This window comes from Gymnoscopelus microlampas (genome assembly GCF_963454915.1).
Source record: "Gymnoscopelus microlampas genome assembly, chromosome: 15".
Lineage (NCBI taxonomy): Eukaryota > Metazoa > Chordata > Actinopteri > Myctophiformes > Myctophidae > Gymnoscopelus > Gymnoscopelus microlampas.
In genome coordinates, this window is record NC_139952.1 from 37723455 (window position 1) to 37735699 (window position 12245).

The 12245-nt window shown below is 41.1% G+C and overlaps 2 protein-coding genes across 5 annotated transcripts in view; one reads left to right on the forward strand and one right to left on the reverse strand.

Moving 5' to 3' along the window:
- Positions 1 to 12245, forward strand: part of LOC311062080 (zinc fingers and homeoboxes protein 2-like) — a 518056-nt gene that overhangs the window by 477213 nt on the left and 28598 nt on the right. The gene's annotated exons all lie outside the window — the stretch shown is intronic.
- rxrba (retinoid x receptor, beta a) overlaps positions 1 to 12245 on the reverse strand; it is a gene marked incomplete at its 3' end in the record, with an annotated part of 36894 nt that overhangs the window by 9957 nt on the left and 14692 nt on the right. For 2 of the 4 annotated variants that reach the window (XM_084080038.1, XM_084080039.1), the window contains exons 9-12: positions 11813 to 11945; positions 7149 to 7190; positions 1615 to 1706; positions 225 to 330 (exon numbers count right to left, since the gene is read on the reverse strand). In XM_084080038.1, the coding sequence (XP_083936164.1) occupies positions 225 to 330; positions 1615 to 1706; positions 7149 to 7190; positions 11813 to 11945 (373 nt within the window). Of the gene's footprint in view, positions 1 to 220; positions 331 to 1614; positions 1707 to 7148; positions 7191 to 11812; positions 11946 to 12245 lie in introns of those variants that run through there. The other 2 variants (XM_084080040.1, XM_084080041.1) reach the window with 2 other exon arrangements.

Sequence of the window (12245 nt, forward strand, 5' to 3'; positions counted from 1 at the left end):
TAAATTAAAAAACAATGCATAACTTTTTGTATATTATATATTGCAATAATAATGTGTGGTTGTCACAAAATCCCAAAGCACCTCTGGACTCATGGCACGCCAGTGTGACTTGGCAGTGGCACACCATTTGATAGCCACTGGTGTGAATGACAGGCTATTTAACATGGTACAGTATTGTGTGTGCATCTATGTACAGTATGTAAGGCGCTGTGTGTTAACATTACCTGCCCTGCTGATCAGGGTATCTCTGTTTGCAGTAGGATTCCAGAGAGGCGTACACCCTCTCTCTCAGCAGCTCCACCTCACTGGGGATCGACAGGCCCTTGGCATCTGCCAACGCATACAACCGAGGATTAACGCAAAATGAAATCTCACGACGCCCCCCCACAATTGTTTCCTAAACAATTAACACAATATGTAACATTAAGATGTTTTAGTAATATTCTTCCTGCTGTTCTACATACTGCCAACAAGGTGAAGAAATCACAGATCCGAGGTTTTAACCTTTTATATGAAATATCCGAGACTAGTAAGATTTTATGGAAGATGCTTCTGAACATATTGCTAGAATGACCACTTCAAATTCTCTAACCTTAAAACAATAACCGAAAATAGCCTTGAGAGTTTGTAGATTGGCTATTTTCGGTGTGCAACATGCTTCCATTGAAGACATGCTGCCGCTGGCGATATACATGACAGGAGCTTTCATAAGAGTCAATAATAGTATTACTTACTTGACACAAATTTTGTTTTTGTGACTTTAGATTTTCTGTCATACAATAGGCTATTTGTGATATTTTTTGCTACTGCATTTAACAAAAATGTGTATATAACAGATTAAATAAATTAGTTTAATTTAACTGCTGCACCCTAGTGAGCTTTTTTGGGGTCTTTTTTGCTACTGAATTCAACACATTCACTGCCAGGGCCTTTCTAATGCTGGCAGGTAGCTTCTGCCAGCATTTGAAAGCATTCTGACACATTTTTCAAGAACCACAGAATATTTAGCTCCTGTACGATTGATCCCCTGATGGTTGCTAATCCCGGAGGAAATCACTGTGCTTCCGTGAAAAAAACAATGTCGTCGTGACCTCCCGTTCTCTTGTTATACCCAGTTGAAAATAGCATGTTTCGCCAAAAATACATAGTAAAAAGAAAAAGTTCTACTGCAAACTACTGCACCCTAAAATGTGTGTGTGTAGGCCAGTGGTTCTCAAACTTCTTCATGTCAAATTGACACTTATTAGCCCACGGACCACCATTTGAAAAGATATGCCAGGGACCCCCATAAGAGAAGATTTTTACGGCTCTATAGCAGTGATTCTCAACCATTTTAATTTCAAGGACCCCCAGTTTGACATGCATTAGGCTACGGACCCCGATTTAATGGCATTTCTATCTCTGGGACCCCAATTCATATTGTAAAATCAATGTTAATCTAACTCTGAGTAACGGTCCATTTGTACACTCTCAGAGTTACAGACCCATAAGGGTCCATTTGGTTCCTGTCCATCATTTACCTGGGTACCCCCTGGAACCCCCTCAAGTACCCCTGGGGGTCCCCGGACCCCACTTTGAGAACCAACGGCCTAAAATGCGTGTGTGTAGGCTAACCTGGATTGAAAAGGATGATGGCTCGGAGGCAGCCCAGCTCCGTCTTGTCCATCTGCATGTCTCTCATCTTACTCACCAACTCTGTCAGGACCCTATACACGTGGATGTCATAGAGGAGTGGCGGTATGGAGGGGAGGGGGGTTGAAGAATGAGAATCGAATGAGGTGTGGAGAGAAAAACATGGAGACAAAGATTAAGGACGGGGAGACAGAGAGGACAGGCGGACAGAGAGGGGGGGGGGCGGGGGGCAGGAAAGGACAGAGGAAGGAGAAAGTGCAGACTCTGTTAAGTTTATACATGGCAACAACATCTAATCTGTGGTCCGCTGTTCTCTAAATACACTGTTCTCGAACCTTTTCAGGCCTTTTCGGGACAATTTGGCCAATGTTTGACCAGTTCTTATAGTATAGTTTGTTGATTACTTTTAATGCAGTAATGGTCTTTCTTCTTTTCTTTTTTGGGGTATTAAAAAGGTCTTAAAAGTCCTTCAATTGTCACTCCACTGTCATCTGGGGACCCCCCAAAAAAATCATCTGGGGGTCCGACCCACAGGTTGAGAACCACTGCTCTACATGTCTGTATCTCCCTTCAAAAAGTAGAGCAGTCACAGCTCACGCAACTACATACAAGACAAGAAATGGAACCGCCTCCTCGGTCATTGCAGCAAGAAAAGTCTGCACCATCAGGATATGCCAATGTTTACCTGTAAACTGCTAATGTTTTAGTATAAAATTTGTATCACAGTTAACCATGAACCCTTGAACCTTAGCGTCCCTATTTGGCTTTAGATGTCAGTTGAATACTTCACAGACTGCGGTTGAAATCGATTGGCCTATGCTGCCCGCACAAAGTTTGCAATAGACAACAATGGTTATTATCTTTGACTAAACTTAAAATAATGACAATATTTCCCAAGTGTTGTTGAAAGTATGCATGGCTTTGTTTTTGAGCCACACACGGAGGAAACACAGACCTGCGCCAGACGTCAGACCTGTACATATACAAAATAACTTTGCACAATGGCGCATGCTTAAAAAGAACAGATCTACGAGCTAACATCCTGTACCTTCGCTAAGTGTTCCTTCTACTCTGCCGTTTAAATGGGCTGCTCCACGGATCTGTACAGCTGTCTGGACACAGACACACGGCGGCGCCGGCTCATAGAAAATACAACCAATAGAACAAAGACAAAATGCTTTTATCTCGGTCAGAAACAAAAACAAACCCTGTTCATTGTAACAGTTGTACCGGTCACATTGTAACAGTGCTACTTGGATCAGTAATATGTAATAATATTACTGTTTTGGCAGCTGTAATAAGTCATTACTGGGTAAAGTAATAATATCATAGTAATATATTAGTAGGCAACATGTTACTGCCCAACACTGCTCATAGGTAAAGTATTCATTTTATAAAGTGATATATTTGATATATATAAAAAATATATTTATTTATATATCACCATTTCCTTTTGGCCAAAGGAGACATAGAATGAGCAAGAGCTAACAAGTACAGGCAATGCCAACTGGATTTTTCATATTGTGGGGCTTCGCCACTGAATTTCGATTTGTGCAGCTTCAATCATGAATAGCTCACCTACAGTAGTAACCTACTATCAATAGTGAAATACTGGACGGGAAGGCCACAGCGTTACTAGATGCGATGTCTTGTTAAATTAAAACTCCACTTTTATATAGTAATTTTCCACACGTTTGAGCATGCTGCCCCAGTGCTCTGAAGAACTGGTGACCACTACAGAGACTCATAAATAGCGTTGTGAGCTTGTAGATCAGCTATTTTCGGCACACAGTGGCGTTGTGCGACAAAGTAATGAATCATGCCTAACTAATAACAGATCTCTCATAACCTAACTGGTGTGACACTGATCCTTACAGATTTCCAGAACCAAAAACATGTTAGTTCAACTGGCCTCAAGATGGTGCTATTAATCCATTAAGATCGGGAACCAAGCTAAATGATGGAGTTGGTCACCAAATTGACCCTTATAGATCTTTAACTAAAATGAAACTAAATGGACCCTTAATTTTACGCTCTCAAGAGTTAAATTATTGTTAAACATCTGCATTACTTGATTTACAAGAAGTCTACACAATTACAGAATGTAAAAGAATTGTTTTTTTGATAAACGTTTGCCTGTTATCTCTCCTAATGGCACAAAATATTTTAAGTCTTGGGTCTGAGAGTCTAAATCTCATCAAATGGTGGTCCGTGGCTCAAATGCCTAATAAATAATGGACCTTGATATGAAAAGGGTTGAAAACCACTGCATTAGGGCAGTGGTTCTCAACCTTTTCGGGCCACAACCCCCCAAAATAATCATATTTGAAGTATTAAGTCATTAAATTGTCACTTTACGGTCATCTGGGGAACCACCCCAAAAGTCAACCTGGGGGTCCCCACCCACAGGTTGAGAACCACTGCATTAGGGTGCTGAAATCTGGGATCTACAGCTGTGCTGCGACTGGCTCCTGTGTTTAAGCCATTAACCCATTTAGACCTGAGGCCGATTCCAAAAACGCCTTCTAAATCCTGACCTAAGTTTTCTGAAAAAAAGCATGTATTCAAAAATGACAAAAAAATGCATGTTGCTATATAATGTACATAGCAACAAGAACAAGGGGTTACTGGGGTTACTGTCCTGAAAGGTATAGTTACAAATAGGGGTTCCCATCCTAAATGGGTTAAGGCCGGGAAAGCATCTGTCCCTTTAGATTTTAACCACTTCACCCATTATCTTATACTTTGGCTATTCAAACATAGCAGATCTACAAGCTATATGTCTGCAATCTTTTGGAAAATCGTTGTGCAAATCTTTTTAATACATGTCTTTTCAAGTGAACATTTGTAATGCAAATCTTTGCTTCTGGGAATTCTACAAATGCCTTCTAAATCCCAACTCGCCATCATGCTGCTGCAGAACCTATATGTGGTAAGCGTATTAACCACTAGGCAATCTGCGCCCCGGTCTCTCGCTCTTCTCTCCCACACACGGACGGACGCACACTTGACTGAAAATTGCAGATCTACAAGCTCGTAGTGCGGCACTTGCCACGCGATGATGAGCTTGTATATCTGCAATTTTTTGAATAGCCAAAGAAATAAATAAAATGACAGAGATGCATTCTCGGATTGAAAGGGTTAAGATGTAACCTCTCATTGAAGCTAAACAGAGCTTGTTTTTCCCTATCGGTGCAGACTGCTGCGACCTCATTCCCAGATACGCCGGTAACCCAATTTATCAACAAATTATTTTTAATTCATCCACGTCGCTCTGGAAAGCATGACGACTCACAAGTTCATGACATGCGGTAATGGAGATAAGTCTTGTGCTTTTTGTTTTTCCAAATCGCACCACATCCTTATCCTACATCAAAGAAATCTGTTTATTACCAACATTCTACTGTCGGCACAGAACAGGGTGTCAAGTGTCGTTTGGACTATTTAGTCTCTGTTGGGTGGAAACCTCATATGTCCAAAACTGTTACTTTTCAGGATTCAAATACAAAAATACAGCTGTACAATATGCTGTCGTATCGTATAATCAAGTAGAGCGTTAATTTACAAAAAAACAAAAAGTTAGAATATGGAGACAGGAGGTTTCTGCCTGACAGCGAGGATTTGCTGAGGGAGGGAAAGGTTGTTCACTCTCCCAAGTCCCCACCCAGACCTTCCGAACCAGTCCAGGGATCTAAACCAGACCTCTACACCCCCTACACACACACACACACACACACTGTACACACAGACCAGAGCAGTATAATGGTGTGCTTCAGTGTTGACGTCTTTTTGCACACCAACCCATTAGTTACCGCCACCATGGGTTCCCACTGCAGATTTCCAATGGACTTTTACAATTTGTGAACCACACAGGGAAATAATATACATATTTAAATCTTAAAAAAACAAATCTCTATTCCTTAACCCATTTAGACCTGATGTAACCTATACGTCTTTTTAGCGGCGCTAGCCGCCCTCTATACCTGGCTTTTGCGTCAACGTTCTGATTGGTCAGACACGTCAACAAAGTGATTGGTCAAGCTTCACGTGACACGTGGCTATAAACACATTATAAACACTTATTGATGACAAAATGTATCAAAGGCGCCACTACCTTCACACAGGTGTGATTTTTACCTTTCAAAGCGGGACCACATCCGTGTCACATTAGTTGGCTCCATATATAGCAACATTCATGTTTTTTATTATTTTTTCATATAATTGACATTTTTCAGAAAACTTAGGCTAGGATTTAGACAGCGTTTTTATAATTGGCCTCAGGTCTAAATGAGTTTGTGATTAACGGGTGTAATTTATGTCGTAACATGAAAACTCTATCAAGCTTATGTTACCCACAGACCTTATTTTCTGCATAAATAGAAAACCCTATGGTAAAAAAAAAACAATGACATTTGGTGAGGAAAGTGGAAACCCATTGCGAACTCACTTCCACATTTTAGGACTACAAACTATAATGCTGCGTTCACACTGGCAGCGACAAAGTGATAGACTACATGCAAGTCATTTTCAATGGAAGCCATCGACATGAAGCTAGAAACTGACACCTGGCAGTTGTCGCTGTGTGACAAGCTACCAAAAAAGAAAGGTTTAAGTGGCATCAGCTTTTTAAATATTTTTTATTGATAGTACAGTGGAGATTTGACAGGAAACGGGGGAAAGAGTCGGGGAGTGACAGGCAGCAAAGATCTGTCGAACCCGGGACTCACCATCAGGCTGCTGCAGAGCCTATATGTGGTGAGCGTATTAACCACTAGGGCATCGGCGCCCCGGTCTCTCGCTTTTCTCTCCCACACACGGACGGACGGACGCACACTTGATGACGCCAACAAGGGTGTTTAGCAAATCTGCAACAGGCGCGACAGTGTAGCTGACCACGCTTGGAAGTTTAGTAGCTTTTGGCGCCGTTAGTGTGAACGCAGCATGACACTCCACTATTAGTCCAGTGGCTTAATGCAGTTTTTTAACATTACCGTCCGTGACGAAGTGGGAAAAAGCGGCAAATTTTGCTTGATGCTCTTTTTGGACCTACTGATGGATTCTAGCCTCGCCTCAAAAGTTATAAGCCAAAAAGTGAATTGGCCTGTTTTTTAATTAGATTTTTTTTAATTCTTTTTTTTTGTTTTGGCTCCTAAGCTAGAATCCATCAGTCATAAAGAAGCTCCATGAAAAAGTTGGCGCTTTTATCCGCTTTGTAGCGGTAATTTTGCTAAGCCACCTGACTACATTCCACTGTCCACACAACCAAACATGTCAGTATACTTACGTCAACCAGGTTAATTGATGAGATTTTTCAGCACGAATGTCACAATAGAAAACTAAAGCAGTATCCACGTGTGAAGAAAATAAGAGTAGAGATGTGCGTAGTACCTTTTTGGACTTCAAACATTCCAAAGGAAACTATGACTATGTATTTGTTTTTGTGTGTGCATTTGCTTTGTTGTGTGTGTGTGTGTGTGTGTGTGTGTGTGTGTGTGTGTGTGTAGTGACGTATTTACCTGTCAAATATGGCCCCAACCTCAGCATTGTGCGCACTGTCCCTGTGTATCCAATCACAAGGCATTATTAAAATGTCATTACACAGTTGTACACAGTGTTATCACATTGGACCTTCCACTGTCTCTGCTGTCATTTGTCTTTTCAGTTTATTGCCCCTGATGAGCTTGGGCAAAATAGTAGGTCATTGTCCAGAGACAGGGTAAAATCCTGAGTGTTAATTTAACTCTTAAAGTGGAAAAAAAGGCAAATGTTTACACTGTTAAGAGTTAAATTAACACTACGAATTTTACAGTCCAATGGTGTGGTTGAGAGACCCTATCTCTGTTGCTGATCTAGGGTCAGCCAGACCCTCTGCCACTCTCTCACCGAAGACTGTCTACCAACTAAGTCTGTCTCAAAGACAAGGGGAGTGGACTGAATTAATTCTCATTAAAAACAAGCAAACAAAAGTAGATTGAAAATACCTCAGGCAGGGCCCGTTTGGATTTGAAAGATAAAGATTTGATTGAATTAAACTAATTTCCCCATTTAGTTAAAGGGAAAACTTCTGTTATTTCCTGTGAATCCTCTTATTCTATTGTGACATAACACTTCACATTACGCTCTATGGGACGAGGGCTGCTCGCTGTAGAAAAATCACCTCCAGCCTGTGTGTAAAACTCCTCAAAATGCATCATTTTACATTATCGTCTGTCGGGTGGAAACCGCACATGTCCAAAAGTAGCAGATCGACAAGCTTAAACTCGCCACGACGCTGTAGTATGATCAAGTAGGGCGTTAATTTACGAAAAAAACAAGAATATGGAGATAAAGTTTCTAAAGATTTTCTAAATAGATGGATCTACGAGCTCACCGCACGCCGTGAAGCATTGTGAGCTTGCAGATCTACTATTTTCGCTACTTATTATGATCCAATTAAAATGTATTTAAAAACATAAAACATATGGAGGTAACAATGTTTCTGCCCGACAGTGACTATATGCTGGCAGCAAAAAGAAGAGTAGAGCTCTTGACAAACAGAGCGCACTCTGAACTACCCTCCCAATAGAATCATAGGATTCAGGACAGGTTAAAACATCAGCAAAGTTTCGCCTTTAAACTTTATACATATGAACAAACGATTGGCTTACAAACTACTTCGCAACGCGTTCCGAGTACAAGAACTCTTCCTCAGTCAGCAGTGGTAAGCCTGAGGAAGAGTTCTTGTAGTCGGAAAACAACGCGTTGTAAGATCTTTGGCCAAAAGTTTGTTTGTTTGCCTGAACAAAAAAAGCTGTAAATTATCGCTGTTTGAAGTCAACTATTGTAAAACTTTTGCATTGTACAGTGCTCTCCCTCCTCAATTGTTTTTGCATTGGATTTTTGCCTCCTTGGGAACCCTAGGACTCTCCACTTTTTGGTGAGAAACTTTATACTAGGGATGGGATTATAATCGTTATCGCTTATAGTTATAAAAAACACTCACAATAATCGTATCACAGAGATTTAATATTTTTATATAAAGTATAAATTGTAATTATACTTTATAAAATGGACCTGTAAAGAGCACATTTGGTGCGCTCTTATTTCACTCTAAACAAATCGATTCGCCAAAATAGCTGATCTACAAGCTTACAACACGTTGTGAGCTCGTAGATCGTCTATTTTTGACGAAGCGTTCCCCCCAGAAAAGCGATGCGGGGGGTTCAAGTGGTTAACAACAGTGTCGTTTTAAGCATACTTTGATTATCGCGATAATATCATTATCGCAATAACTTAAGACACAATAATCGTGACATGTAATTTTCATATCGTCCCATCCTTACTTTATACAAACACATCTTATATTTTGTTATACAGTGCAGACCTGCTTCAAGGGCTCTAAGCGTGAAGTGCTCGTGACACATTATTCACAGTCCTGAAATGTATGGAAAACTCAGCAGGGAAGGGGTTATGTTAAAAAAAACAAGCCAATTCTGCAACAGCAGGAAAAGCAAGAAGCACATAACGCGCAAATTTGTCACGGATATACAACTAGATTAATGAAAGCCGTGTGATTAGAGAAAGGCAGTGACACTAAATGTTAATGTCAGATCTGCATAGTGGGGAAAAGGGAAAAACTAATTATCAACCGAAAACAAAATCAAGTGGGATTTCCCAGGCTGCTGTCATTCTGAAACAAAAGTCTGCTTCTACAGAAAGGCAAAAGGTTTGAGTAGGAAAATCAGGTAGCCCAGATAGCTTGTTTTCACCCTGCTCCAAGTTGTTCTTGCTTTTCTAAATACAATTAATAATAATAGTAATAATAATTAAGCCATTGTGTAACAATGTAATTACAGTGTAATTAACAGTGCATTGACACTTTGTGTTGAGGTTGGGGGGGTCTGAGGTTCAAAGTTGACGGTTTCTGCGAAGCTATATTCACGGCATGCTCTGTTCCAACACAGGAAAAAGATTACAAGTTGGTGAACGTCTTTGTGCGTTTTCACGTCTTTCGGAATAAGAGTAGGTAGGACGCCTGGTACATGTATGTTGTTGCACGTGTACTGTACAGCACGTGTGCAAGTTGCTTCAGTTCCATCGTAGGTCGACTTGCGTAGTGTGTGCATGTGATTGTGGGTGTGTTTGACAGTTTGTATGCATCAGAGTATGTTTTTGTATTTGTGTTTGTGTGTGCGCGCACGCATATCTCTACAAGGTAAGCATTAGTCACCAGCCTCCTGGCATGCAATGTCACCTTCCAGCAGTATCTAAAGCAGTAACAGTCACAGCCAATCAGAGCCCACCAAGAACACAGCTGCAGCCAACCAGAGGTGAGAACACAGCACTGAATACTTAGCGGTTCACTAGAGCGACTACCAACCAAATACTCAGTGACTTTCAACCGTCGAGTTTGAGTGCTGGGCAATATATACTGTTATGACTGGTAGATATTTACAAATCAATATTGACATATACAATAACAAGATTATAGAGAAATGTTATATATCTTACAACAAAGATTGATGACGTCCTCAGCGGTCTACAGTGTCCTTTTTCATTACTAAAATAATAATTGGGGGCTTTTCTGCCTTTATTTATAATACACAGTGGAGATTGACAGGAAACGGAGAGAGAGACGGTGTGTGACACGCAGCAAAGGTCGTCAGGATCGGGATTCAAACCCACGACACGCTGTCATTTAAGCCTATATGTGGTATGCGCCCTGACCGCTAGGCCAGCGGGCGGCCTAATCCTTTTTCATTTTCAACGTAACCCTGTAAACTAACTTGAGTGTGGCTCCTGGCTGGATTTAAACTAGGGTTGGGATCGAGAACCGGAGGAATCGGGGGAACCGGGTCCAACATTGAGGAGCCGGAATCGGTTCCATCACATTTGGAACAGTTTCTGGAGCCGGTTTTTAATCACACTGTCAGAGCTGGTATGTGGACTTCACCTCTGCTATACGATTACAATACTGGTGGTTTTCTAAGAGTTACAGACCTGTAAGGGTCCATTTGGAACCCTCTATAGGAATCGTTAAAGGGAACGTTAGGAGGGAATTGTCAAGGAACCAGAATCGTTAAAATCCTACCTAAAGGATCCCAACGCCTGGATTTAACATAGTGTTACATCACGGAAAGTTCATAGATAGAAAGCATAATATCAAGATATGTTACATATAGCATTGTTTGGTGCATAAATAAGATATCACTTGTTGCATAAATAAGATATCGCCCAGCACATCTAAAAATATATCATTTCTATAATTCATTATAGATTCATGGCAGATTGTAAGCGTCCCTAGGCAGGATAGCCAACTCCACCGATACAATGTTAAAGTTTGTCAGAAATAGATGAAGAATTCCATTCCAAAACAAGATATTCAACATTTGGAACACCTCAAACTGAAACATGGTGTTTCTGGTGCTTTTTAACCACTTCAACACTACACCGTTGCTGTCGGGCAGAAACCTCCTATCTCCATTGTGTTTTTTCGTAAACTTGGTCATACTACAGCGTCACACAAAAGCATCAAATGTAGCAGATCCACAAGCTCGAAACGCAGCGCGAAGCGACCCGTTTTGATCTTGTAGATCTGCAACTTTTGCTACTTTGGAATTTGAATCCTGAAAGGTAACAGTTTTGGACAAATGAGGTTTCCACCCGACAGTGACGATATACTTCATTGACTGGTCCCCCAAGGCTCTATACATGGCCTCTTCCTTTTTTTTATATGTTACTACGCCACATCTCTTCGCCGAAAATAGTCGATCTACAAGCTCACAACGCGTCGCAAGCTTATAGATCAGCTGTAGGGACGCTAAGGTTTATGTGGTTAAAGGATGGTGGATCAATGCAGTTGGTCGACAAAGTGATAAAAAACATCCAATAGATGACCATGAACTTCAATGGAAGACTTCCTCAGCATTTAGAATGGAACTCTTCGTACTCAGCTTGTGCACATTTCATTTGGATACATTGTGTGTGTGTGTGTGTGTGTGTGTGTGTGTGTGTGTGTGTGTGTGTGTGTGTGTGTGTGTGTGTGTGTGTGTGTGTGTGTGTGTGAATATATCTGATAGCTTAAGTCTGTATTTGTTTGCGTGCAAGTCTGGTATCCATGTATGTATGTATCTGACTGCATGTATACTGTATGTGTGTGTGTAAAGTACTTGTGCGCGTTGTATGTGTGCGTGTGTGTTACCTGTCGAAAATGGCGCCAACCCCTGCGCTGTGGGCACTGTTCCTGTGGACATGGAGACCCGTGGCCAACAGGATGCCATCTTTGACCGAGATAGAGCGATGCGAGAACGACGCGATCAGGAGCTCATTCCAGCCTGGTGGCACACACAAATCAATTGAAAAAGGAGTAGTTCACCAGTCAAGTCACACCAGTTCAGTCAATTACACACCCCATGAAGCCTTGAATTCATGGAGATGTTTTAATTTTTGTCGCATTCCTAGGCCAATAATTTGATGGCCGGGTCATCGGTCAATAGGAGACGCATTAGGACTCTTACCGGAGCATCAAATGATTGGCTTAGGAACGCGACAAAAACAAAAAAATCCCCATGAATTCAAAGCTTCATATGGTGTGTAATTGATAGAAAATTAGTAATTTTTGGGGTGAACAACTC